The sequence below is a fragment of the Schistocerca gregaria genome, chromosome 1, assembly GCF_023897955.1.
Source record: "Schistocerca gregaria isolate iqSchGreg1 chromosome 1, iqSchGreg1.2, whole genome shotgun sequence".
Lineage (NCBI taxonomy): Eukaryota > Metazoa > Arthropoda > Insecta > Orthoptera > Acrididae > Schistocerca > Schistocerca gregaria.
This window is the reverse complement of record NC_064920.1, coordinates 576,933,966-576,958,833: the sequence shown is the minus strand read 5'-3', so window position 1 is coordinate 576,958,833 and position 24,868 is coordinate 576,933,966. Positions and strand designations below refer to the sequence as shown.

At 38.6% G+C, this 24,868-nt stretch overlaps 1 protein-coding gene across 1 annotated transcript in view; it reads left to right on the top strand.

The window, feature by feature from the left end:
* The window catches only part of LOC126356695 (DNA-directed RNA polymerase III subunit RPC1), a 182,078-nt gene that overhangs the window by 115,479 nt on the left and 41,731 nt on the right, over positions 1 to 24,868 (top strand). Inside the window, exons 17-19 of the mRNA XM_050007391.1 lie at positions 5,432 to 5,540; positions 8,254 to 8,422; positions 20,389 to 20,567. Coding sequence (XP_049863348.1) covers positions 5,432 to 5,540; positions 8,254 to 8,422; positions 20,389 to 20,567 — 457 coding nt within the window. The remainder of the gene's footprint in view (positions 1 to 5,431; positions 5,541 to 8,253; positions 8,423 to 20,388; positions 20,568 to 24,868) is intronic.

The window sequence follows — 24,868 nt, the reverse complement described above, 5'->3', positions numbered from 1 at the left end:
GACATGGACAATTCCATTTCTGAAAAATGGTATCACTATTCGGGAAGACCTCAATCACGAAGGGATGTAGGTGGTTTGCAGCTGTCAGCACACTTTCCATTACTGCCACAGGTCCCTCCCCTGCAAGTGCAGGAGAATGTCTCTCATAGCATAATACTGTTGTCACCAACCTGTGTCAATGGCCCACTGCACATTTTGAGCTGCCATTCACCTTGATAACGGTATTTGTGGAGATGAGCAGTGATCTAGTGTAGCAAACATGTGGTTCACCTGAAGAACCAAGAACAAACATATTTCCGTTGATTGATGTTCGAATCTCAATAGTCCCTGATCTACTGTAGTCATGATTGATAATGTTGTTGGGTCAACTGTTTGCTGTGGAGCTCCACGTTCAGCAATGTACAATGAACAGTGTGCTCTGAAACATTTGTTTTATGCCATTTACACATTGGTCATACCCGGCTAACCCATTGTTTCCTCCTATGTAATGACCCACCATCGCAATATGGTTGTGGAGCCAGATTGATGATAGCTCAATATTGGTGGAATGTCCCTTCTTTCGGCCCTTCGTGTTAAGTATAGCCTTCCTGATTCCTTACATGTAATATTAGCAGACAAACCACGGATGGTTGAACTGGCCCTCAGTTTCCTTTGTGAAAGTGGTTTTTATTTCCAGATATAAGGTTCTATTTTAGTCTTCGAGCAGAGCCAGGCTGGTTGTGGTTTGAACTTCTTTCACAGTCTTCTCGGTCTGTACCACTATGACCCCCCCCCCCCCCCCCCTCCCCACTGCCGCCCCCTTTTTCTTTTATAAAGAAAAGATTTGGTCTCACCTTTGATGACTTTACTGTGTGTGTTTTAATAATCATTATTTTATAATTTGATTTCCCTTACTGGGTCCATCCACTTTTAGCAGTCCTCTTTCTTCTGTGACTCACTTCGGAATTGTGGGACTGATGACCTCATGTTTTGGTCCCTTAACCCCTCTCAATCCAGCAATCAATCAATCAATGCTTGCAAAGCAACCAGGCAGTGACCAATGCTGCCATGGTGGGCAGTGGTCATAATGTTTGGGCTTATCAGTGCGTGTGATTACTGTGAACACAGATCGACCATTTACAGTAACTGAATCCCATGTATGTATCTGGTATGCTAGCAACAAGGAACACACATTCATTATTTTGGTTTGCGACTCCTTGTGTCGGGCGTGTTTGCAGTTAAAATTGTTGGGTGTGAGGTCCGCTAGTTATGTTAAACACAATTTTTTCTCAGTACCCGAACATTTTTCAGCGCCACTGTGCCGTCATCGGTGGGTTTTCGTTTTTATTTATTCTGCAATGTGAATATTTTTGTTAAATGATTATAAAATTATGTGCATCTGTAGTTCAAGCAACAGATCATTTCTTTTTGTAAGTACCTTTGTTTTGGTGTGCGTGAATTTTCTGGATCACTTGTGTGTCAGTTACTACAGGTAGCTTGTCATCTGCAACCAAACGATGTTGATGAGAAAGTTTTTTTTCTGGGAGTTAACGCATCTTCTAGGATGTAATTTAGTTTGTCGTGATGTTTTCGCATCTATATTCATTTTTACTTATGTTTTCGTGTGGCAAATGCTTCCATTCTCCGCATAATGCTGAGCTGTTGTGATGCACATGTAACTGTAACAAGTATTTTTCACAAATAATATAGTAAAACACTTTCACTTCACCAAAACACAGTGTGATTATGGTTTGTTGTGTGTCGTAGCCCAGTCAGTGTTCATTTGTTCACCAGAGAGTTCGTCGCCAAATTTCAATTTTGTTTGCATTTTATCTTTGTGTGTGTGTGTGTGTGTGTGTGTGTGTGTGTGTGTGTGTGTGTGTGGTGCTGAAACATGTTTGGGTATTGAGAAAAAACAGTGTTTTGCATAACTGGCGGACCTCGCATCCAACAAAGGAATATACACAAAATCATATATAAAAAATATAAATAAGGTATATAAGAAAGTTATATACAATACACTTGAGGGGGAGGGGGGGAGGGAGAAAAAAAAGCCCATGGCACATAGTTCTAATATGTATAAAAGGAATGGTCTGATTTTGAAATTTTATAAGAGATGATATGCAATCAAAATAATGCCTGTTTTTTAATGCAAGTTGATCATTCAACAAATCTTTTGAATTCAGGTAGGAGTGTTTATGTATTTCAAATTCTTTTAAAAGGTTCACTTTGTAGTCCTTGTCAACTATATGCAAAATTTCCATGTTAAGCAAGGACACAGAAGGAAGAGGCTGTTTCTCTGTTTTGAGGTGCTCTGCAAAAGTTAACTTACATAAATTTTTGCTGTTTTTTTTTTGAGCAAGTGGACCTTTAATGGTCTCCCTCTATGTAAAAACTCGGACATATATTACATTATATTTTATGTACTCCAGATTTGAGAAATTTGTCAGTTGCAGGCTTTTCATTATGTATTAAGAGCAACTTGGCACCATTATTGGTGGTAGAGGACACAGTGAAATTACATTTTTAAATAAATTAGCTATATGATACACAGTGTCACCTAAAAGTGGGATTTTAGTGTAGTTCTTAACAGTAAGGCCATTTTTGTTGAGTGCAGAGAATTCTTATTGGTTTTATTATTATAAAGTTGTTTTACAAGGTTTACTTGATATTCATTTTTGTCAGTTATATACTTTAAGTTATTAAGTTTTATAGCAATATCAGAAGGGGGTAGCAGCACCTCAATTGTACAGTCACGTGTAGTGGGAAAAAGAGCCAATTTGTACTTACGGGGATCCGGAACGATCCATCTCCTCCATATTAATTTTAGCAAATAGAAGGAACATTTTCTCTAAAACCATTAAACATATTGCTCTGAAATTTGGACTACACGTTCAGTGAATATTTCTCTACAAAGTTATAATGCCATGTTAAGAAATATTTATTAGCTTTTGTTTTACAGTTTTTTTAAACAGATGCTTATTTTTTTCCCTAAAATTTTGCACTTTTTCTTCTATTACTCTTGAATTTTACAATATTTTTTACAATTTGTTATAAAAATGAAGAAAAGAAGTAAACAATGTTGTGTATAAATTTCATTGACATACTGTTAGCAGTTTTTGAGAAAATGTTCCTCAAAGATCAAAATTTTAAAGTTACGGGAAATGACTTTCAGAGTTTTTTTAATACATTCCTGCTCCATGATGGATTATCAGCATCCTTTTCTTTTTCCTGTGTTAGTTTCCTTTTCACTGGTCTTTTCTTCCCTTTTGCTGCATGTTGTAAGCTTTTGTCTCTTCTTCCTGCACCTCTTAGTCTTTCTTCATCAATTAGGTGCATTGTGGAAATCGTGTTGTGTACTGGTTGGAAACCTACACATTTCAGCACATCACATTTGATAATGTTTCCGTCATTGTATGTTGCCACTGTATTCTACACTCCAAAATGCAATGTTTTTATCTGTACAAATACTCTTTTGGGAATCCAAATTCAAATTAAGTTATTTACACTTTCATTTGGATTTTGTGTTTTCCCGTGTAAACACTTTTCCAATAAATTTGGGCTTAATTACATAAATTACAGCATTTGGCAAACTTTTTATGGGCATATTCATTTCCTGATTGATACACCGTGAGTCATCACCTGTGGGGCACAGTGCATGTTGTGGGTGCTTATTTGTTGATGCAGCATGAAAAAATAATGCCCATACTGCTCTCCTCATATGCTCAATGATTCTTGTATTTTGCGTAATTGCACACCCATAATACCTCTGCAATCTATCAATTGCTTCATCTGTAAGTCTTCCTCTTCCTCCAAGGGTCTTACCATCACTAAGATTCTGGGATCCTAATGTCTGCTTTAGTTTGCACAAGTGAGCCCCCATGTGCTTCTGCACATGTCCAATGCACTTATGTTTTTTAATGTGAATTTCATTGCCATAAGGTTTGAGTTCCTCTACTGCTTTATATCCCTTAGAATCACTATCTCCTAGGTAGTTAGTGTATCGTACATTATACCACTCCTGTGATCTGGAAAAAATTGCTTTCACTCCCTCTATTTCCATCGCTCCACTCGTGCCACGATAATGACAAGAAGAGCCATCATGATGTTATATGTTGTGGTGCCTTTCTGGTAAATATCAAAGTTAATTTTAACATGTACTAAACGTAGTTTCAGATCAAGTAAACTCAGTTCATTATGTTGGTTTTGTATTTCATATGTAAATTTAGTTTTAGGATGGAAACAGTTTGGTGACTCACTAAGTGATTGATATTCTTCACATCTCCTTTTAATGCAGTGGTGGTATCATCAACATATTGTCTGTAGAAAGAAAAGATTTTAAGTAGAGTGGAGTGGGAATTAAAAAAAAATGTATTTCAACATAATTAATGAAGATGCCAGCTAGAAATCCAGCTAGGCAGTTCCCCATAGCAAGGCCTTTTTTGCATTGACATAACTGACAATTGAAACTGAAGTACTTGTACTATAGAAAGATTCTCCAAAAATCTTATAAATTCTTTAATTTCATTGGAATGCAGTTTCTTGTACTTGTTGAAATTGTCTTCAATAATACAGATCTTCTCATCTTTAGGAATGTTAGTGTAGAGACTTGTAATTTCAGAAGATGCGTGTGTATGGCCAGGAGGAAACATTACATTTTTTAGAGAACTGATAATCTCTCTTTAATTTTTTACAGAAAATGATGTCATCTATGTATAGTATTTCTTGAGAAGAACTAGTAATGTGTTGGACAGGAAACGTCCAGGACCACCAATTGCATTAATGATTGGACAAATAGGGCAATTATTTTAATGAATCTTAACTTGTGAATGTAAAATTGGTGTCTCAGGATTCAAGCTTAGTAATCTAACAGGGTCTTTGGGAGAGAAGAGGGAGTTGCTGGAATCAAAAGCCTCATTAAGCTCTTAAGTGAAGTTAGTAGTGGGGTCCTTGCTGATGGTATGAATGTTATCAGAAAAGAATTCTGTTTTATTCACATAGTCATTTTTATACTTAAGATAACAGAAGAATTGCCTTTGTGATTTTATGATGAGAGCATTTTCTTCTTTAAGTTTTTTATTAATGCGCTACACTGTAGAAAAAGAACTATTTTTCGTTTTCTTTCTATGACTGCTGTTATTACTTCCTTTGTGATAAGCTCATTAACCTTTGATTAACCTTTACATTTAGTAAACTCTGACTGATGCTGATCAATAATATTCCCATTTGAAGTACCTTTTGCTTATAAATTCTGTTAAATGTTGAAACAGATGTTTGTCATCAATAACATGTCTAGTTTTTTTTTTAATATTCTACGGAGAAACTATTACTATATGATATCAGAATACATAATATTAATATGTTTGTCAGCTCAAGACAGATAACCTATAATAACAGACATAATTTTAATTTTAATTGATATTGATTACTGTAAGAGTTGATTTTATTTCAGTCCTTGGAAGATCTGTGTCTGCATTACGATATGACAGTGCGCAATTCAGTTGGTGACATTGTGCAGTTTCTCTATGGAGGAGATGGTCTTGATCCAACATATATGGAAGGTAAGATTACAAGATGGCAGTAACATTAATTGAATTTCTTATTTTTGATTGACAGAACTTGAAAACAATTAGAGAAAGAAACACTTTGTTGACATATTATGAAAATTTTTCATTTTTAGCCAACAGTTTTCGGCAACTTAGTCTCCTTAGTTCCATGTTCCATGGATCATTTGCATAACAAATCATAATGATATGATATGGAATGAGTCATTTTACTTTGACATCAGAAATTAATTTGTAAATATGGTTAGTTACATGCAATTTTTTTTTTTATAGTTAGTAATTCCTACCTTCCACCTTTTACATGTTACAATACTAAATTCTTTCACAGAGTAGTAGTAGTAGTAGTAGTAGTAGTAGTAGTAGCAGTAGCAGTAGCAGTAGCAGTAATTGTCAGCAAGGAATGTCTTTAGTTTGTTTTCAAATTTTATTATGCTATCTGTCAGACATTTTATATCATTGGCTAAGTGATCAAAAATTTTGGTTGCATAATTACAACCTCTTTTCATGCTAAAGACAACCCTAATGTGGAGTAATGAATGCAATTTTTCTTCCCAATTTTCTACATATTGTTCCTTACAAAGTGCAGTGATTATTCACAACAAACTTCACAAGAGAATAAATCCAGAAACAGTAGTCAAAATACCTAATTCATCAAATAGATTTCTACAAATTTATCATTAGTGAGCGCCACATATTATTCTTACAACATGTTTTTTAGAGATGAAGACTTTCGTTCTTAAAGATGAGCTACCACAGAGCATTATTGCATTTTATTTATTATTTATTTGAATCAGAAAACAAATACAGTACATGCAAATTACCACTACAAGCAGTTGAGACAAACAACTACCAAGCTACACTACTCTTGAAGAAAACCTTACAACTTCAGCTGTGCCTGGTGTCACAAGCAGATCTTCTTCTCTGCAATAGGCACGGCATAGTTGACAATCCAGTAGGTGCTCCATGGTCTGTGGTTCACCGCAGTCACAGTTGGTGGTATTACAATCAAAATATGTCCACGTATTGATTTGTCTCTGTCCAAGATTTGCAGTGATTCTAATTGCAGATGTGGCAGAACTGAGTTGTTTTTGGAGTTCCAAAATGTGCTTTTTCCAGTTTAAATTCTTATCCGTACAGACCCCTAAATGTTTTGAAGTTCCCACTCTATCTATTATTTCCTCACCATGTGTTACCCTTATGTTTGTTGTAGTACCCTGAATGTGTAGCATTCTCAAAAATCAAGTGGAAACTGTTGGTGTTCTTTTTTGTTTTTATTTTACATGAAGTATGTTGATAGCTGACTGTGATAACTGTAGATAAAATAATCATTGAACAGACAGTGTACTGGGTGCTTAAAAAATGATAGTATTTAAAATTGTGAAGTTGATCTTCAATACAGAAAGGTAGCATTCAGTAACATAATCAGAATGTGGATATTTTTTCATAAGAACATATCCAGTAAATATTAGTTGATAATTAAATAAATTGAGATGGTACAAGCAGGGCTCATTCATTGAGGGTTTCATACAAATCATGACAATTTTTGCCTGTTATTAACATTGATACAAGATACTGATTCCAGGAATTCCAAGACTTTCAAGAATGTTTTAATTTCAAGTTTGAAGCCGTACTGTGAAACCGTACTTGTTGTGAAAGTTTCGTAAGTCTACATTAATGGGAAGTACCCTGTTGGTTTTAATGTGTGAGTGTGCAACTATCAAAATGTGTGGAATAATTGGCCATATCTTTTGACTGTATTGACTTAGAATCTGAACTTTTTTGACCACTGAAGAACCATAGACCTCAGAATGTGACATAAGTTTCAAGCTGATACATCCATCCCTTTCTGAGATGGAGGGGGAACAGACGGTTCAATAACAAATGACAATTTTTCTTCCTCATCTTATATGATTAGTAATATAATTATTTTTATTATTTTTCCCTTTGGTTTTACTGTAAAACCTTGCTTCTTGCAAATTTCATTATTCTAGACCAGTATGTTTTGATCAGTGGGTTTGTGAGAATCAAACTATGTGACAGAAATGGGTGTATCTTTTGGTTGCTTTGACTTAGACCCTTACATTTATTATACCAGCAATGATCCATTGACTTGGTATGTGAAATAAATTTCAACTTGTTATGTAGCCTGTTTTTGAAGAAAGGGGTCTTAAGAAATGTATGAGCAGCCATTCTGATAACAAATGATGATTTTTTTTTTGCGTGATCTAATTACAAATTAACAAGTTTTGAATTTTTTCCCTTTGGTTGTAGTGTGCAGTCTCTTGCCAAATATCATTCTAGGCCAACAGGAAGTATCATACATGTTTTGATGAGTGTCAAAACGAGTGATATAAATGCCCATAACTTTCGATTGTATTGACTTGGAGGATTAAGTTTTTTGCACTGTCAAGAGACCGTATACATTAGTTAGTAACATAAATTTTAACTTGATATGTTTACCTGTTCCTGAGAAAAAGTGTGTATAACATGTAGTCATATTGACAGAAAGACAACAGGGTGACCCCATAAGAGTTCTGTTTTGTACCGATTGAGGTATGGAACCCTAAAATTGTTGCATAACATAAAGAAAGAGTTTATTTTTGTAACTGTTGCAGTAGCTAACTTTGTTAGGTCACTTTTTCATTTATTATTTTAATGTCTGTGAATTCTTTCATTATTATTTTCATAATTGCATATATCACTGTTGCAGGTAAGGATTGCCCTGTGGATTTCAAGCGTGTGTTAGATCATGTTCGAGCAAAGTGCCCATGTCGCGATGAGGAATCACTTGATGGACCCAGCATTAAAAAAGCTGCTGAGGAACTTTTGAAATCAGATGATTTTGATGGCTGTAGTGATGAATTCAAGGAGGAGTTAAGGTGCTACTTTTCTGCTGATCACTCTTTTATTTACTGATGAATAAAAGTAACTTATAAGCTAGTGGTACCACTTCTTCCTATGATATACTGTATCCATATTCTCTTTGAGGTTGCTGTTTATAAAACTTTTTCTTAACTTCGTGTTCTCACAACTATATCAAAAATATATGTATTCTAGTTTCAATGAAGTATTTTATGAACTTCTAAGAGAATATTTATCATGGTTGCTCAAGTACTCAAGAAATAGAATATAACAAGTATCTCAAACAGAATGACCTTATGCAAGCCAGCATGTATTAGAGAAACACCAGTTGTGCAAAATCCAACATGAGCTTTTCTCAGTAGACATCCTAAAAACCACAGATCAGAACAGTCAAGCAGATGCCGTATTTTTTCAAAATTATGGAAATGATAGTTACTACTCACCATCTAAGAAGAAGCGGAGTGCAAATAGGCACAACAAAAAGAATGTCAGAAAATGAATAGTGTGGCTTCAGCAGCCAGAGGCTGTGGTCGTATGTGTGTGCATTTTCTATCTCCGATGAAGGACTTGTTGGCTGAAAGCTCATTTTCTTAGTCTTTTTGTTGTGCCTATTATCAGCATCTCCACTATATGGGAAGTAGCAACTATCTATTTGATAATATTGTTGTTCCATGTTGGATTTTCCATTGTTAAATTTTGCAGTAGTTATTCATTTGACTCCGTGACATGACAATACCTATTAATGTTTGTATGCTCATGTGTAGAAAAACTATTAATATTTGATAGGAGAGTGATGGGGAAAATATGGGGATTGATCTTAGATAAAGGAGAATGCAGAAGAAGGAGAAAAAAGTGAGGCGGTGCCAGAAAAAAGGCAGGTGAAGAAAGCACTTGAGGGGAAACAAAACACCTGACACCCCATAGAACAACCATGCCAATGTTGGGTGGACAACCCGGTGAAGGACCTTACAGCTCTGTGGACTGAAGTCACCTGGAGGAAGCGAGCCCAAAATAAAAAGGAATGGCAGCAGTTTGTGGAAGCTGCACATGGTCTGCAAGACCTGAATCCTCTGGATATTGATATTGGTGGCCATGTGGGGTATCAAATGAAATTTGTGACTGAACTGAGAATTTCTCGGTAGGGAGTGCACAGTATATCATCTTAGATGTAGAATCTTTAACAGATGCAGAAGAAACTTCAGGTGTACTCCAAGGAAGAGTATTGGAACCTTTTCTGTTCATGTTCTATATAACCCGGCAGACAATACTAATAGTGACCTTAGACATTTTGCAAATGATACAGCTGTCTGTAATGAAGTACTCTCTGAAGAAGCAAAAACCTGCACAGGTGTTATGTTTGATCCTGATAAGACTTCAGAATGGTGCAAGGAATGGCAACTTGTGTCAACTATCTAGAAAAGTAAATTTGTATTTTCACCAAATGCTAAAAATGTGGTAATCTATGACTCCAGTAATAGTGAGTCACAAACAGGATCAGTTAACACATTCAAATACTGAGGTGCAACAGATGTAGGGATGTAAAAGGAAGGACCACATAAGCTTAGTTATAGTTAAAGCAGGTGGAAGACTCTGATTCATTGGTAGTATATTGACAAAATGCGATCACTGTGCATAGGAGACCACTTAAAACGACACTCTTTTGGTTTGTCTTAGATTGTTACTTAAGCGTGCAGAACTTATGCAAAATAGGATTAATGAGGGACATTTTATGTATACAAAGAAAGGCAGCACAAATGGGTGTAGGTTTGTTGGACCCATGGAAGAACATCACAAAAATGCTGGTAAACCCTAATTGGGAGATGCTTAGGAAGATAACCAACAACTATCTCATGAAAACCTATTTACAAATTTAGAAGAACCAGTATTACGTGGATAAGGAAGGAGTGTGCTAAAACCCCATACAGTTCTCCCCTGTGGGACTGTGAAGGCAAGGTTACACTAATAACAGCATGAACGGGGCATTGAAGCAGTTGGTATTCCTGTGCTTTGTACAGGCATGGAATGGGGAGAAGCCCTAATATGTGATGCAATGCTCTGCATAGTGTTAAGAGTAGAGATGTAGATCTTAATTTTTAACAATTTATATTTCTGTCCACCTCCCTTCCCCATGTTAATAATGTAAGTTGTGATGACTAACAGAATTGGCCCAATGATTGTGTCTGAGCACAATTTTAAAAACAACTCACACCCCAGGTGAAAGTGAAATACGCAAACTCTTACTACCCATATGATACTGTATCAGATGGGAAATGACTTGTAAATTTAGCCTGTCATTTTGTACTCCAGCAGTTCAGTGTATTGCAGTATAAAGTGGAGACACTTCTGCCAGATGCCCTCAGCGGATCAGCATTCATTTGTTAGATACGGGCTTGGCGCTCACGGGGTTCCTGAGCTGGGGACCTGGTAAGCGCCACCAGTCCCCTGTCACCGTAAGCTCTGGGCATGCTTCAGCGACCACTGTGCGGCATTGCACTGGAACGTTGTGTGTCTTGGAGAACAGGGATCTTGGCTTGACCACCCAGCTCGCAAGGATAGAATAAACCTCTATAAAACCCTCCCCCATCTCAAGCATGCTGTGCGCTGATGGGATGCATGGCTGTTGGGGTGGAACTGTTGTTAGTGGGCAACATGTGGGGAACCTGCCACACCTCAGTTGTATAAGGTTTACTCAGGCACATGGGGTTCTGTCTGAGTGGACCCTTATTTCCCTAGCTGCTTGCGGGATTGAGACGGAACCCTCGAAATTGTCAGCTTTCCTCCCAGCAGGAAGAGAGTACCGCCTGGGAGTATTCCTGCCCATTCATTCAAAAGACTGAGAGATGCTAGTCCTCCTGATAATGGACTGAGTGAAGTGGTGCAGTGGTTAGCACACTGGACTCACATTCAGGAAGACGACAGTTCAAACCTGCGTCAAGCCATCCTGATTTAGGTTTTCTGCGATTTCCCCAAATCGCTTCATGCAAATGCCTGGATGGTTTCTTTGAAAAGTCACAGCTGACTTCCTTCCCCATCCTTCCCTAATCCAATGGGACCAATGACCTTGCTGTATGGGCCCTTCCCCCAAGTCAACCAATTAAGCTGATTGATTTGGAATTAAGTAACGGGGATCGTTGATCTGTGAATAACAATGTGTTTCTTTGGTGAGAAAGAGGAAGAAGGGAAAACTTGTAAAAGTGTCCCCTTCTATATCCATAAGGGTTTGGAAGGCCTTGCTGGCACCTTAAAATCTATAAAAGAACTGTGTAGTGGCTCATTGTTGGTTGAAACTAATAAGTCAAAGCAACTGGGTGAATATGATACATTGTTGAGATGCACACTTCTCTCAACTCCAGTAAGGGTATCGTCACACGCTGAGATATCATGTACATGGACATAGCAGAACTGAAGCAAGAATGGGCATCCCAGGGGATAGTGGATGTGGGGCAACGAACACAGACAAGTAATGGATAAACTGAAAAGACTGCCACTTTCATTGTCATATTCAATTCTCCAACACTGCCTGAACATATTATGGCAGGTTTCCTTTGACTTAATGTTTGGCCCTACATTCCAAACCCTATGTGGTGCTATAAATGCCAGCATTTCGGTCATACAACCATGAGATGCTGAGGTGAAGCAATTTGTGGAAAAGCTGCTCATAATGCTGGGACTGCCTGCCCATCTCCAGTGATCTACAATAGGAAAGACAAATAACAGTTCTGCGGTGAGCATCCAGAAGGCATGTGAAAAGCAGAATGCCTCTCAAAGCCACCTTTCCCCATCATCCTTAATGGGACAGGGTGCAGTGAAGGGATCCCAATGTCCAGGTCAAAAACTGTCCCAGGTCCCATCAGATGTCATTCCGTTATGTCTGACTGATTTGGAAGACATCATGGAGTCAGATGCCTCGGTTCCAGGCAGCTCCTCCACTCCTCCTTGCTCTACAAGTGCTTCACCTCCCCAGTAAAAAGATAGGGGTAAATTAAAACCACACCTGTTGCATAGCTTCCATACTGCAGTGGAACTTGACTGGCTTCAGGGCTCATGTGGAGGAACTGAAACTCCTAAGACAGGCACACTCCTTGTGCTTGTGGTTACAAGAAACACGTTTTAAAGATACAGATGTCCCTTTGCTACAGGGCTATATGCTATACTGCAAGGATGATCTGTCAGGGGGAAAGGGCCAAGGAAGGGATTGTAGTGCTTGTCACTAATGCACATCATGGATCACTAGTTTCCTCGCTGTATTTATCTCTGCAAGATGCAAAAGACTCTGAGACTCTCACAGGTCTTATAGAACAACTCCACTGACCATTTCTCCTCCTGGGAGGCTTCACTGTCCTTCATGTCTTTTGGTACTTGATCTAGCTTGCCCTCAGAGTCGGGTTTTTGGAGAGCCTCATGACGTCTCATGAGTTGTGCATCCTCACCATAGATCATCATCATCTTGGACAGTTTCCAGCCTCTGACCAGGTCTGTTTGGAACGTAAGCCTAAGCCTCTTCATCTTCCGTCTTACCACCATCTCTCTGTCTTCACCTCGGTCAGGATCAGGACATAGTATGACTGGTTTATAACTTTTTTACTGATTTGGGATACATCCTGGCTCCATATCAGGTTTTTGATACTCTTCCGAAATGCTTCTGCTTTTTCCCCCCGCTTGTTTATTTCTTTGCCGTTTTTTTCCGCCTTCCTGTATCAGGCTTCCTAGGTACTTGAAACTCTCCACTCACCTCAATTGTTCTCCATCAATTGTTATTCCAGTTGTTCCTCTCTCCTTTGTTCTTGTTTGGATAATCATCTCATTCTCACTTATACTAAATTTCATCGCATATTCTTGTACTGTTCACTCTGATACGTCCAACTGCCCCTCTACTTCCTCCTCCTTATACCCCCAAATCATCAGATCATCTGCAAACACCATAGTTTTCATCCTTCCTTCACCAATTACTTGTGCTACTGTACTCATTATATCATCCATCACTACAATGAAGAGTAATGGTAAAAGTGCACTTTATTCCTCAAGCCATTCTTCTGTTCAATCCAGACTGATTTCTCTCCTCCCACTTTCACACAGCTCACACTTCTACGGTACCTTTCCCTTCTCCAAATAATCTGTTTTGCTACTCCTCTGTTCTCCAGGGCTTTCCACACTTCGCTTCTACGTACACTATCATATGCTTTTTCAGTGTCCAGGAAGGTCATTAGTAGATCTATTGCATATTCATAATGCTGTTCCTGCAGTTGTCTTACAGTAAAAATTAGATCCACCATGGACATTTCTGTTCTGGAGCCATGTTGCTCTTGTCTCATCCCTCCTCCTAATTTTGCCCAAATTTGTGCTTCCAAAATTTTTTTTAGCATAGGTACTCACACTCATTCCTGCACAGCTACTGTGTCATTCTCAGCCATCGACACCTCTTTCTGCTCTCCAGCCCTCGCAGACTCTGTTCAATGGGAGACCACTAATGAACTTCATTCCAGTGACGACTTCCCTCTCACATTCACCTACTAGTTGGAACACTACCTGAAGAGCAGTCACCAATGTGGATGGTCAGCAGGGCTAACTGGATGCTGCTGAGCCAGCTGGCTGTGTTTGAATATCACAACAGCTTCCAGGAATGGGTGGACCACATCGTGCTTCTGACTTACCCACCCTAAAGTCTTCAGGTCATCTTAAGAGGCAGCTTGTACCTTCATGGACAGATGAGTGCCGCTCAGTGATCTGGGGCAGGCATGCAGCTCTTCAATTATTACATGCTGCCCAACAGCAGAAAACCTCAGAGCCTTTTGAGTCATGCGAGCGAAAACTCAGCACGTAATTAAGGAGAGTAAGAAAGAGTCACAGCAATCATTCCCAAACTCCAGCAACGATTCCACGTGTTCTTCAAAAGTATGGGAAGCCATCTGGAGGATTTCCTGTAAACACAGCTGTTTACCAATAACCAGAGTGCTGACATGGGTGTCTCCAAACAACACCTGGAGATACTGCTCAGACACTGGTAGAGCATTTTGTACCAACTACTCTCAATGCAAGCTAGGCTCCAGCATTTTGTAGTCAACATGTGACTGTAGAGAGGAGCAAGTTGGATTCTGGATCCAACAATTGTGAGTCTTTCAACTACCCTTTCTCCATGTGGGAGTTGAAATCAGCACTGTCTGAGACTTGTGATACTGTACCTGGACACGAACAAATCTGTTACAACATGTTTCAACATTTGCCAGCAGCATCAAAGGAAATCCTCGTTGAACATTTTAATCTTATATGGCAGACAGGCAACTTCCCCAACTCGTGGAGGGAGGCAATTCTGATCCCTGTCCTCATTCCAGTAAAGGACCACACGTGTTCCAGTAGTTATCGGAGTATCACCTTAATGAGCTATGTAGGACATGCCATGGAGCAAATGGTTAACCATCACCTGGTCTGGTCTCTCTCAGTGTCGCTCTCAGTGTGGATTCCGAAGATTTCGGTCCACTGTTGACAACTTGGCCCTGCTAGAGGCGGCTATTCAGCAGGCTTTCCTACATAAGCATCACTGTATTGGCATATTCTTAGATATAAATAAGGCATACAATACTGCTTGGAGACTCTGTATTCTCCCACAACTACATCAATGGGGCTTTCGTGGTCACCTCCCATTCTTCATATAGTCTTTTCTGTCTCAGCGGTCTTTTAGGACCTAAGTAGCTGACACCCTTTCTGATCGATGTGAGCAGGAGAATGGGTCCCTTAGGGCAATATTTTAAAAGTACTCTGCTTGCCATAGCCATAAACAGTATCACATCTATGGTGGGGAATCCTGTACTGTGCTGCTTATTTGTGGACGATTTTGCTGTTCTCTGTTCCTCCTCCAGTGTTGGAATAGCGAGCAGTTAGTTGCTGCATGCAGTTCGGAGGTTAGAGGAGTGGGCTGCAAACACAGATTTTCAGTTTTCTGCAGATAAGTGTGTGTGTGTATTCATTTTAACTGTTCTCATCGATTTATAATTTGCCTGCCTTGCGTGCAATGGACACCATCCTTCATTTTTTAGAGACTCACTGAGGTTTCTGGGCCTCATTTTTGACGGGAAATTGTCATGGTTGCCACATCTGAGACATCTGAAAGCCAGAAGCCTGAAGGCACTTTTAAAGTGCCTTAGCCATAGGTATTGGGGAGCAGCAGGGCATCTCCCCTCCAGTTTTATAGAGGTCTCATGTGTTGGCGGCTGGACTACTGGATAACAGTGTATGGATCAGTGTCAGACCATTGACACTGTCCACCAAGAGGGATTCGGCTGGCCATGGCTGTATTTAGGACCAGTCCCATACCCAGCCTATGTACTGAGGCTGCGGAATAACCACTTACCATCCGGCGGCAGCTCCTCAAGGTGCATCAGACATTCTGACCTCACCCACACACGTCCTGTTGCCATCCACCTCTGGAATGCCTTTCGCCTTTCTCCAACTGTCCATGAGCCACACTGCTATTTGGAATCCATGTGCAGCATGTGCTGGAGTCCACTTGGTGTGGAGCTAGCCCAATTCCAGATCCAGGGTTTTAACTATTGCCGCTTTGGTTACTGCAGAGTCCCAGTGACATTTTACATTTAATGCATTATAGAAGGGATTGCACTCCTGCTTCTGTTTTTAATTTGATATTTTCAGACATTGCATATGAGCACCACAAGCCTGTAGCTGTTTTTACAGATGGGTCTAAGCAGGGGGACTCCATTGGTTGCTCTGCCATTTTCCCAGATTGTGTCGTAAAGGTCAGACTACCTCCAGAATTTACTATCTTAGACACAAAATTATATGTGATATTATGGGCACTGGAGCAGATGAGCTGTTCTCCCAGTGTTCAATTTCGCACCTGTTCAGATTCTCTGAGTGCCCATTACTCTCTCTCTAATGTTTTTACCCAGCAGATAAAGTAACCCAAAATAGCCAGGATGCCCTCCTCCAACTATGATGATTGGGGAAGGAGGTGTTTTTCAGTTGGGTATCAGGGCACATGGGAGTTGCAGGGAACGAAATGGTGGATCAAGCAGCCAAGGAGACGTGTTGTGATCCTCAAGTATTTCAGTGTGCCATCCCCCTGCATTCTATCGCCTCACTGTTGAGGTACAAAGTCATGCATCAATGGGAAAACGAGTGGCTGGAAGTGACCGACAACAATCTTTGTATAGTAAATCTCACAACTCATCCATGGTGCACATCCTTCCAGCCACTTTGATGGGGCAATATTCTCCTTGCTCATCTTCACATAGGTCACATGGCTTCTCACCACAGTGAGGGAACTCTACAATGTGTGGTGCCTGTGGCGTGCAGATCATTGTGTGCCACATTTTATTGGACTGTGTTTTATTTTCCAACCACTGGACTACGGCGGATTTGTCAACATGTCTGCCCTCTATTGTAAGCAATGTTCAAATGAATGTGGTTCAAGTTTCAAAATTTTGTGAATTGTCCAACATTTTCAACAACATTTTAGGGAGATGTTTTTAATGTGTCAAGAGGGTGACTGGCTCGCCCAAGTTTTTTGGTAAGTGGTCAGCCAGTCACATTTCCCTGTGCTTTTCTTTGAGCTCTTCTTTGTTTTGTTTCCTCTGTGTTTTAATTTCATGTATGGCTACTTTCCCTTCTAATTTGTTTTTGTGCATGCAATATGAAGTGACTGTGTGTTCATTTCGAGTTCATGGGTGCACAACAATGTTAGTTTATCCTCACATGTGTTTGTTTTGGTAAGTGTAAGGACACTGATGATCTTGCCGTGGGGTGTCCCTAAGATCCAAACACAATAATTCTGGTAGACAGTACAATAAACAGTCTTAAGTCTAGTTAAACAAAACTTTGGAAGACTTGCGTTCAAACAAGGCTCAAAGTACAGATAACATTTGTTTGGAAGTGGCAATAGAACAACTATTCAAGTTAATGTTTAGAATCTATGAGACTGAGTACTTATCGCTAGTCTTTGGGAAAAATACTGACACAATCCTGAAGATAGTAAGGGCACATAAGTACAAAAACTACCAAACAATCATCTTAACGTCATGTGCGTTCAGGTTGCTGAGAGGACTAATGTACAGAAGAATGCAAAAGAAGATCAAGAATCTGTCAGATAGTTATCATTTCGGCTTTAGGAAAGGCAAAGGCATGAGAAGCAGTTCTTACATTATGTCTGATAATGGAAGCAAGACTTAAAGAAAAATCAAGACACATTTATAGGATTTGCTGACCTACAAAAATGATTAAACAGTGTAAAATGGTGCAAAATATTTGAAATTTGCAAAAAATAGGTGCAAGGTTTAGGGAAAGAAGGGTAATATGCAATAAGGGCAAGAACCAAAAGAGAGCAATGAAAGTGGAAGATAAAAAAGAAACTGTTCAGATTAAAATGGGTGTAAGACAGGAATGCAATCTTTGACCCTACTGTTCAGTCTACAAGTTGAAAAAGTAATAATGGAAATGAAAGAAAGGTTCAAGAGAGAAGTTATAATTCAAGGTGAAAGGGTGTCGATGATAAGATTCAGTGATGACATTGCTATTCTCAGTGAGAGAAAGAAGAATTACAGGACCTGTTGAATGAAATGTGCTGTCTGATGGGTTCAGAATTTGTGTTGAGAGTAAACTTAAGAAAGACAAAAATAATAAATAATACCATAAATGAGTTTATTGATAAGTTTAACAAGAAAATTGGCAATTAGCACAGGCAAACGGCATTCTTTTTTTAAAGAAGTCTACAGACCTTAGTACAAGGGAGAAATTTCTGAGAATGTACGTTTGGAGCGGAGCACAGTATTGTATGGTAATGAATCGTGGACTGTGGAAAAACTGAAAAGAAGAGAATTGAAGTGTTTGAGATGTGGTACTATAGAAAGAAAATTAGGTGGACAGATAAGATAAGGAATGAGGAGGTTCTCTGCAAAATCACTGGAGAGAGGAACAATTGAAAAATTCTGAGAAGAAGATAGGACTGGATAACAGGATGTGTTATGACAATAGGTAATAACTACAGGTAGCTGTAGAGGACGAAAACTGCAGAGAAAGACAGAGATTGGAAAATATCCAACAAATAACTGAGGATGTAGGATGCAACTGCTACTCTTAGATGAAGCAGTTGCACAAAAGAGGGATTCATGGCAGGCTGTATCAATGCATTCTCCTGGAAGCTTATTTGTTCGATGTCATCTGATTTCCATTCCAGTTTTTTTTCTTGCTTATTGATGCTATTGACAGTAACAGTGGCTGAATAACATTTCTTTTGCCATGCATAAGTGCTTCTAAGTAGTACCAGAAATTCACTGTACATACATTTCTATTGGTGGTACTCCCCCTTTCCCTCCACCACTTCCCAGTATACAATGTTATTATTGTGGTCTTCAGTCTGAAGACTGGTTTGGTGCTGTTCGTCATGCTAGTCTGTCCTTTGTAAGTCTCTTCATCTCTGCATAACTATTGCTATATGCATCCATTTGAACTGTGTTACTTTAAGCTTTTGTCCCCCAATACAGTTTTCACCCCTTACATTTCCCTCCATTACCAAATTAACTATTCCTTGATGCCTCAAGGTGTATATTATCAAGTTATCTCTTCTCTTAGCCAAGGTGTGTCATAAACCTCTTTTTCCCCCAGTTCAGTTGAGTACCTCTTCAGTAGTTGTTAAATCTACACATCTAATCTTCTGCATCATCTCATTTCAGAAGCCTCTATTCTCTTCTTGTCTGTGTATCATCCACATTTCACATCCATATCAGGCTGCACTACAGTTTAGTGTAGATCTTAATTAATTTCTCTCTCTCTCTCTCTCTCTCTCTCTCTCTCTCTCTCTCTCTCTCTCTCTCTCTCTCTTCTCCATGTGTCTGCATTTTATGACCTCTTCACGCCTGCCACAGTTGTTTTGCTGCCCATATAGCAAAATGTGTCTAGTTATTTTAGTGCCTCATTTCCTGACCTAATTCCCCCAACATCACCTGATTCAATTGTGCACCAGTCCATTTCTTTTACTTTTGTTGATCAGTATCTTATAACTTCCTTGAGACAGTATTTATTCTGTTCGTCTAATCTTTGAAGCCCTGTACATCTGTGACAGAAGTATGGGCCTCAGAGTTCTTATTTCTTTTCCCAGAACTTTACTTACTTTTCCAAATTTCTCCTTGAATTTGTTTACGGCTTCCTAATACACAAACTGTGCAGCATTGAGGATAAACTAGAACTTTGTATTATTCCTTGCCCAAATATTACTTCCCTGTCATGTCCTTTGACTCTTATAACAGCAGTTTGATTTCTGTGCAAATTGTACAGATGCTGCACCACCCCAAAAACTTTAGCAGACTTCTTGATAGTGCTGTACTACTACTGTGGTTACTATTGCTGCTGCTGCTGCTGCTGCTGCTACTACTACTACTAACACAACTGTTATCAAAAATTTAGTTTTGTGTGTCCTGATAGGTTGAAGAGACAGCAGAATAATTGAAACATTAAACTGCAGATCTCTCTATACTCAGTTGAAAAGCTGTAGGAAGTCAAGAGCATAACTAAATCCAACTGGACTATACCTAGTAAAGAAATGAGGTTTTGAAACCTACCTTCTGGTTAAGCCCAGATTTACCTTTATCAATTTTTTGCCAAACTCAGGCCTCTTTATACTGAATGTTAGTTTAGGAGCTTCAACATTTAATTACTCAGCTGATGGGATTGATAGGTAATTGTAAATCAAACAGCAAATACTAAATTAAGCACCTTAAGAGGAAATTAAGGAAAATTAAACTAGAGTAAGAAGTAAATTTGCATCTTCCCAACACAAACCGCCCATGAGCTGTGAAATAATTGCCTATTAAATCGCCCTCTTTTAACAACTTTTGTGTAAAACTTCATATATGTTCTATCTCTCTCACTATTTTTTCATCATATTTTACATGTATCTGATTATGCTGTAAATTAATTCAGAAAATGCCTTGTTGAAATTTACTGGATACATAATGTTCAGCATTTATGTATGTTTCAGGAAGTTCATGGAAAGCTTTGCCAGGCGCACAGCACGCTTGAGGCACAAAATGGGTGTTGGCACAACAGATCAAGCAGTGCCACCAGTTATTATGCAACTTGAGAGGCTAACTTTAACTCAGCTGGTGGAATTCTTTCATACCTGTCGTGATAAATATATGCGGGCTAAGATTGAACCAGGTACAAACCTCATTTCTGTAGTTCAGTGAATAGAATAATATGAAGAAAACCAAGCATAACACTGGTAAAAACGTGTGGCAAATACTCTGTGATCATTGAAACATTTCTGACTTTAAATCATTTTTTTTTTTAAATCTGTTCACTTACATTACATTTTTGACTTTATACAGAAGCCTCAGGGAGAACCCTTGGTCCAATAAAAACACAGAGTACACAATATCTTACCTAATAGAATCCCACACTAGACTAGCAAAATCACATCCCCTGCCATGGCTTTGACAATTTTTCATTGTGCCTTGAAATGAGGAATATCATCTCCAAAACCCTACTCACTTCCCTCAGTGTTTATCCTTATCGCCCTCCTACTTCCTACCTCTTGCCACATTCATCATATCTTTGAGACCATAGGGCAAGACCTTTCCCATGCACTCACTGAACACATGCTGTTCCAGAACTGTCATCGGTATATCCTACTTTAACAGGGACAAAAATTATCTTATAAACAGTAGCAAAGAAAAACTGTCAAGAACTAGAACTTGATAACTATGCTGGATAATTGTGCCTTTTGTGTGTCCCTGTGTGCTGTGCATCTCTACTGAATGGAGAAATGTCAAAAGCAAAAAAACCTCGGACAGAGTTTAGTAGAGATCCTAATGTATGATTGGAATGGTTCAATGAGCTGAGTGGTGAAGATGCTCACAGTGATAGTGCTGACTCAGAGACTGAGGACTGTGTTCATGGAAGCGGTCACGATTCAGGAACAAAACAAGAAGTGCCAGAGAATGATGAATGTGAGTTACAGGAAGAAGTAACTCAAGAGGATGCATTTCTTTCAGGAAAAGATGGAATAACTAAACAGAGGAAAAATAAATATCCTACCTTTGTTAGAAGCAGATTTTGTAATATTATTATGCATTTGCCTGGACCAAAAAATCAAGCTTGTATAAAAAAAGACCGAAATAGAAATTCTGAATTTGTTCTTGGATGAAAACATAATAAGCATTAATCACAACATGCACTAATATGTCAATCAGTGAAGTTCATGGTAACTACTGTAGGGAAAGGGATGCTAAAGAAACAGATGCGATAGAAATCAGAGTTTGTTATATCTGTGTGGATCTTTGAGATGTTCTAGGAATAATATATATCGAAATTGTGGGATAACTCAAAGGGAAATGGACTTGAATCAAGTTATTTAAGCATAAGTGAAAACCGATTCAGGTTTCTGTTAAGATGTCTTAGGTCGGTAATATCCATGATAGAGATGTTTGCAGAGAGACTGACAAGTTGGCTCCTGTCAGGGTTGAACTTACAAGGGCTTAAGTCAGAGGAGTGCAGTAGGTAGTATAGCACTTAGCAGCCCCATCAGTCAAACATATCAGTAACAGCTTGCACCGTATGTGCTTGAGCATTTTCCTGCAAAATGATGGTCAGGTTCTGCAGAAAGTGTCATCACATCTCTCTCTAAGCTGGTCGTAGGTTGTGTTCCAAAAATGAACAGCATAGAGACAGAAGTGATGACACTTTCTGCAAGACCTGACCATCATTTTGCAGGACAGTGCTCAAGCACGTACAGTGCAAGCTGTCACTGATTTGTTTGACTGATGGGGCTGCTAAGTGCTATACCACCTACTGCACTCCCCTGACTTAAGCCCTTGTAAGTTCAACTTGATTTATAAACTGAAGGAAACACTTTATGGTATTCGCTTCAGAACTGCTACAAATTTGTCAAGCAATAGAGTGCGCCATTCGAACTGTCAACACAACTGGCACTACTAATAGTATCCTATGACTTCCACCTCACTGGCAACAGCTTATACACAATGCTGGTGACTAGTTTGAAGGTCAGTAAAACTTTGAAACACGTTTATCTATTTTGTACGGACTGTAAATAAATAGTTGCGACTATTAAAGTTCCTACCATCGTACTAGAAATGAAAACAAAAAATGAACTGTGTTTGTAGTGAAGTATAAAAAAAAGTTCATTTTCATGTACTTGTGAAAGCATCTTTGAAATTATGAAACAGTCATACAAAGAAATATAGATAATTTACAAATGTATAAATGCAGTATCCAAATTAAGAAACATGATACTAGACAGTTTGTGTACTCTGGGCACAGCTTCTTTTCCTGTCTGCAATGTGATTTTGTAAATATTTCTATATTTGTGGCAATGCCTCTTCATAGCTCTGTAGACGGCTACTGTTTTCGCTTATAGTCATTTGTGCTTTGCAAATGAAAGCTGTCAAAAGTGCTGCCAGGTATCAGAGATTTCTTTAATTTTCCTCAACTGTATGAGTGTCATAGTTGGAAAGAATAAATATTTTAAAAGTTTTTGCACGATGCAGCAGTTTCTTCAGGTATCTCAGTGTTGACACCATGTCTCTTGAAGTAAGTGTATTTGTTTAGGTACATTCAGCGGCATACATAGATACTGACTCCAAAACATGTTGCGAATAGAATTATTACCAAGGAGTGAATAAATTTAAATGTCAAACACCATGCTGCAGTTTTTCACGCATCTCAGTGTTTTCCTGAACTATGTTAGGTAGATGGTTATTACCCCCACAATGGCAGTAAAGAATATGTGTGCGAAGTTTGGTTGAAATCACTCCAGTGGTTTAGGAGGAGGAGATAAGTTCTTTCCTTTTCAGAAAATTTTTTTTTTACACTTTGCAAAGTTTTTGCTGCAGTGAATGTATATAACAAATTAAAACAGAGCTCCAGACACGGGTTCAGACGCAAATACCTAAATGCACAAGCTATGCACGCTGCTCATTAAAGGCACAGCTTGAGGTTCAAACAATTTATTCATTTATTTCACTTACAAAGCTCATTATTTTTTGATGGCAGATTCTAAATGAGTGCCCTTTTAGCACTTTTGGCTAAGCTGCAGTGTTATGTTTTGCTAGTAGTATTTTTAGTTATACCTATGTTTACTCTCAAACTCTTTCATTCCTGAGAATTTACCCTAAATAGTCCTAGTGACAACACTGAAAAACTCAAATGTTCCTATGGTGAAATATATCCGAAAAGGGATTTTTGCTATGCTTAATCAATGTTGGTCAGTTTGTTTGTAACACTGGACACAAACTATGGCTTACGTTAGACAGCACTGCATTTGTATCTGTTGACAAAGTGTAGGTTTATGTAGGCTCATATAATTTCCACTTTGTAAGGCATGTTGTATAAAGGAATAAAAGTTGTGATATTGCAGTGATGTGACAGTACTAAAATTATTTTGTAGCTTCCGTGATGTTACTGTCTGTTTATAATGACTTTCTTTTTTCAGTAATTTTTTTTTTTTTTTTTTTTTTTTTTTTTTTTTTTTTTTTTAAATCATCTCTCATGTCAGTATCTCAAGTCAAGCATTCAAGATATATCGCTCATAGTGAGGCTTCGATTTTGGTCTGCCCCATTTCTTTGAAATTATTTCATTGTTAGATTTTTAAAATTATTCACATGTTCAACAAATGAACGACAGAAAATTTTATCAGCACCATATAAGTTATAATCTGACAAAAGTACTTACAATGTGATAATTTATGATGAAATTTTCTCCTTTTTAATTCCTTTCTGTGTTTCATTAAGGTAATGGAAAGATTCCACTTACATCACCATCAGCTTCTGATTGCAAATTGTTTGCTTCTGCAATGCCCTATCAATCACTGCTACCACTAAGATGTTTAATTAGTTATTCTGCCAGTGTCTTCATTCTTGGCTGCCTCTCTGATGACATCTGCAGTGATGTTCATTATTCTTCTCCATGTCTCACTAGTGATTTGGCGCCCAGCTACTACACAGAGTTACTCAACTTCGTGAATAGTAAATGATTTTTATGTTTGTAGTGATACATTGTTTTAACTATGTCTATTCACCTTCAGTAACACTGAAAGGACAATGATGTGGTGGCTCGAAAAGTACAGCACATTACTGATTCAGGGTGGTGGGAGCAGTGTTATGCTGTGGGAGGCATTCTCCAGTGCTTGCATGGGACATATAGTAGCAATCAACAACGCTGGCAGCTGTGAACCACCTGCACCCCTTCATGCTTGATGTATTCCCTGATGGTGAGGTCAAGTCTCAGCAGTATAACTGTCTGTGTCTCGGAGCCAATACCACGCTACTGTGGTTTGACGGCATTATAGTGAACTCATGTTGATGTCTCATCAATCAAATTCACCTGATTTACATTGTGGAACCCATATGGGTTGCTATCAGATGCTGTCACCAAATACGCAAATCTGTGGCCCATTATTTACACAAATTATATGACCTGTGTGTAGACATTTACTGTCATG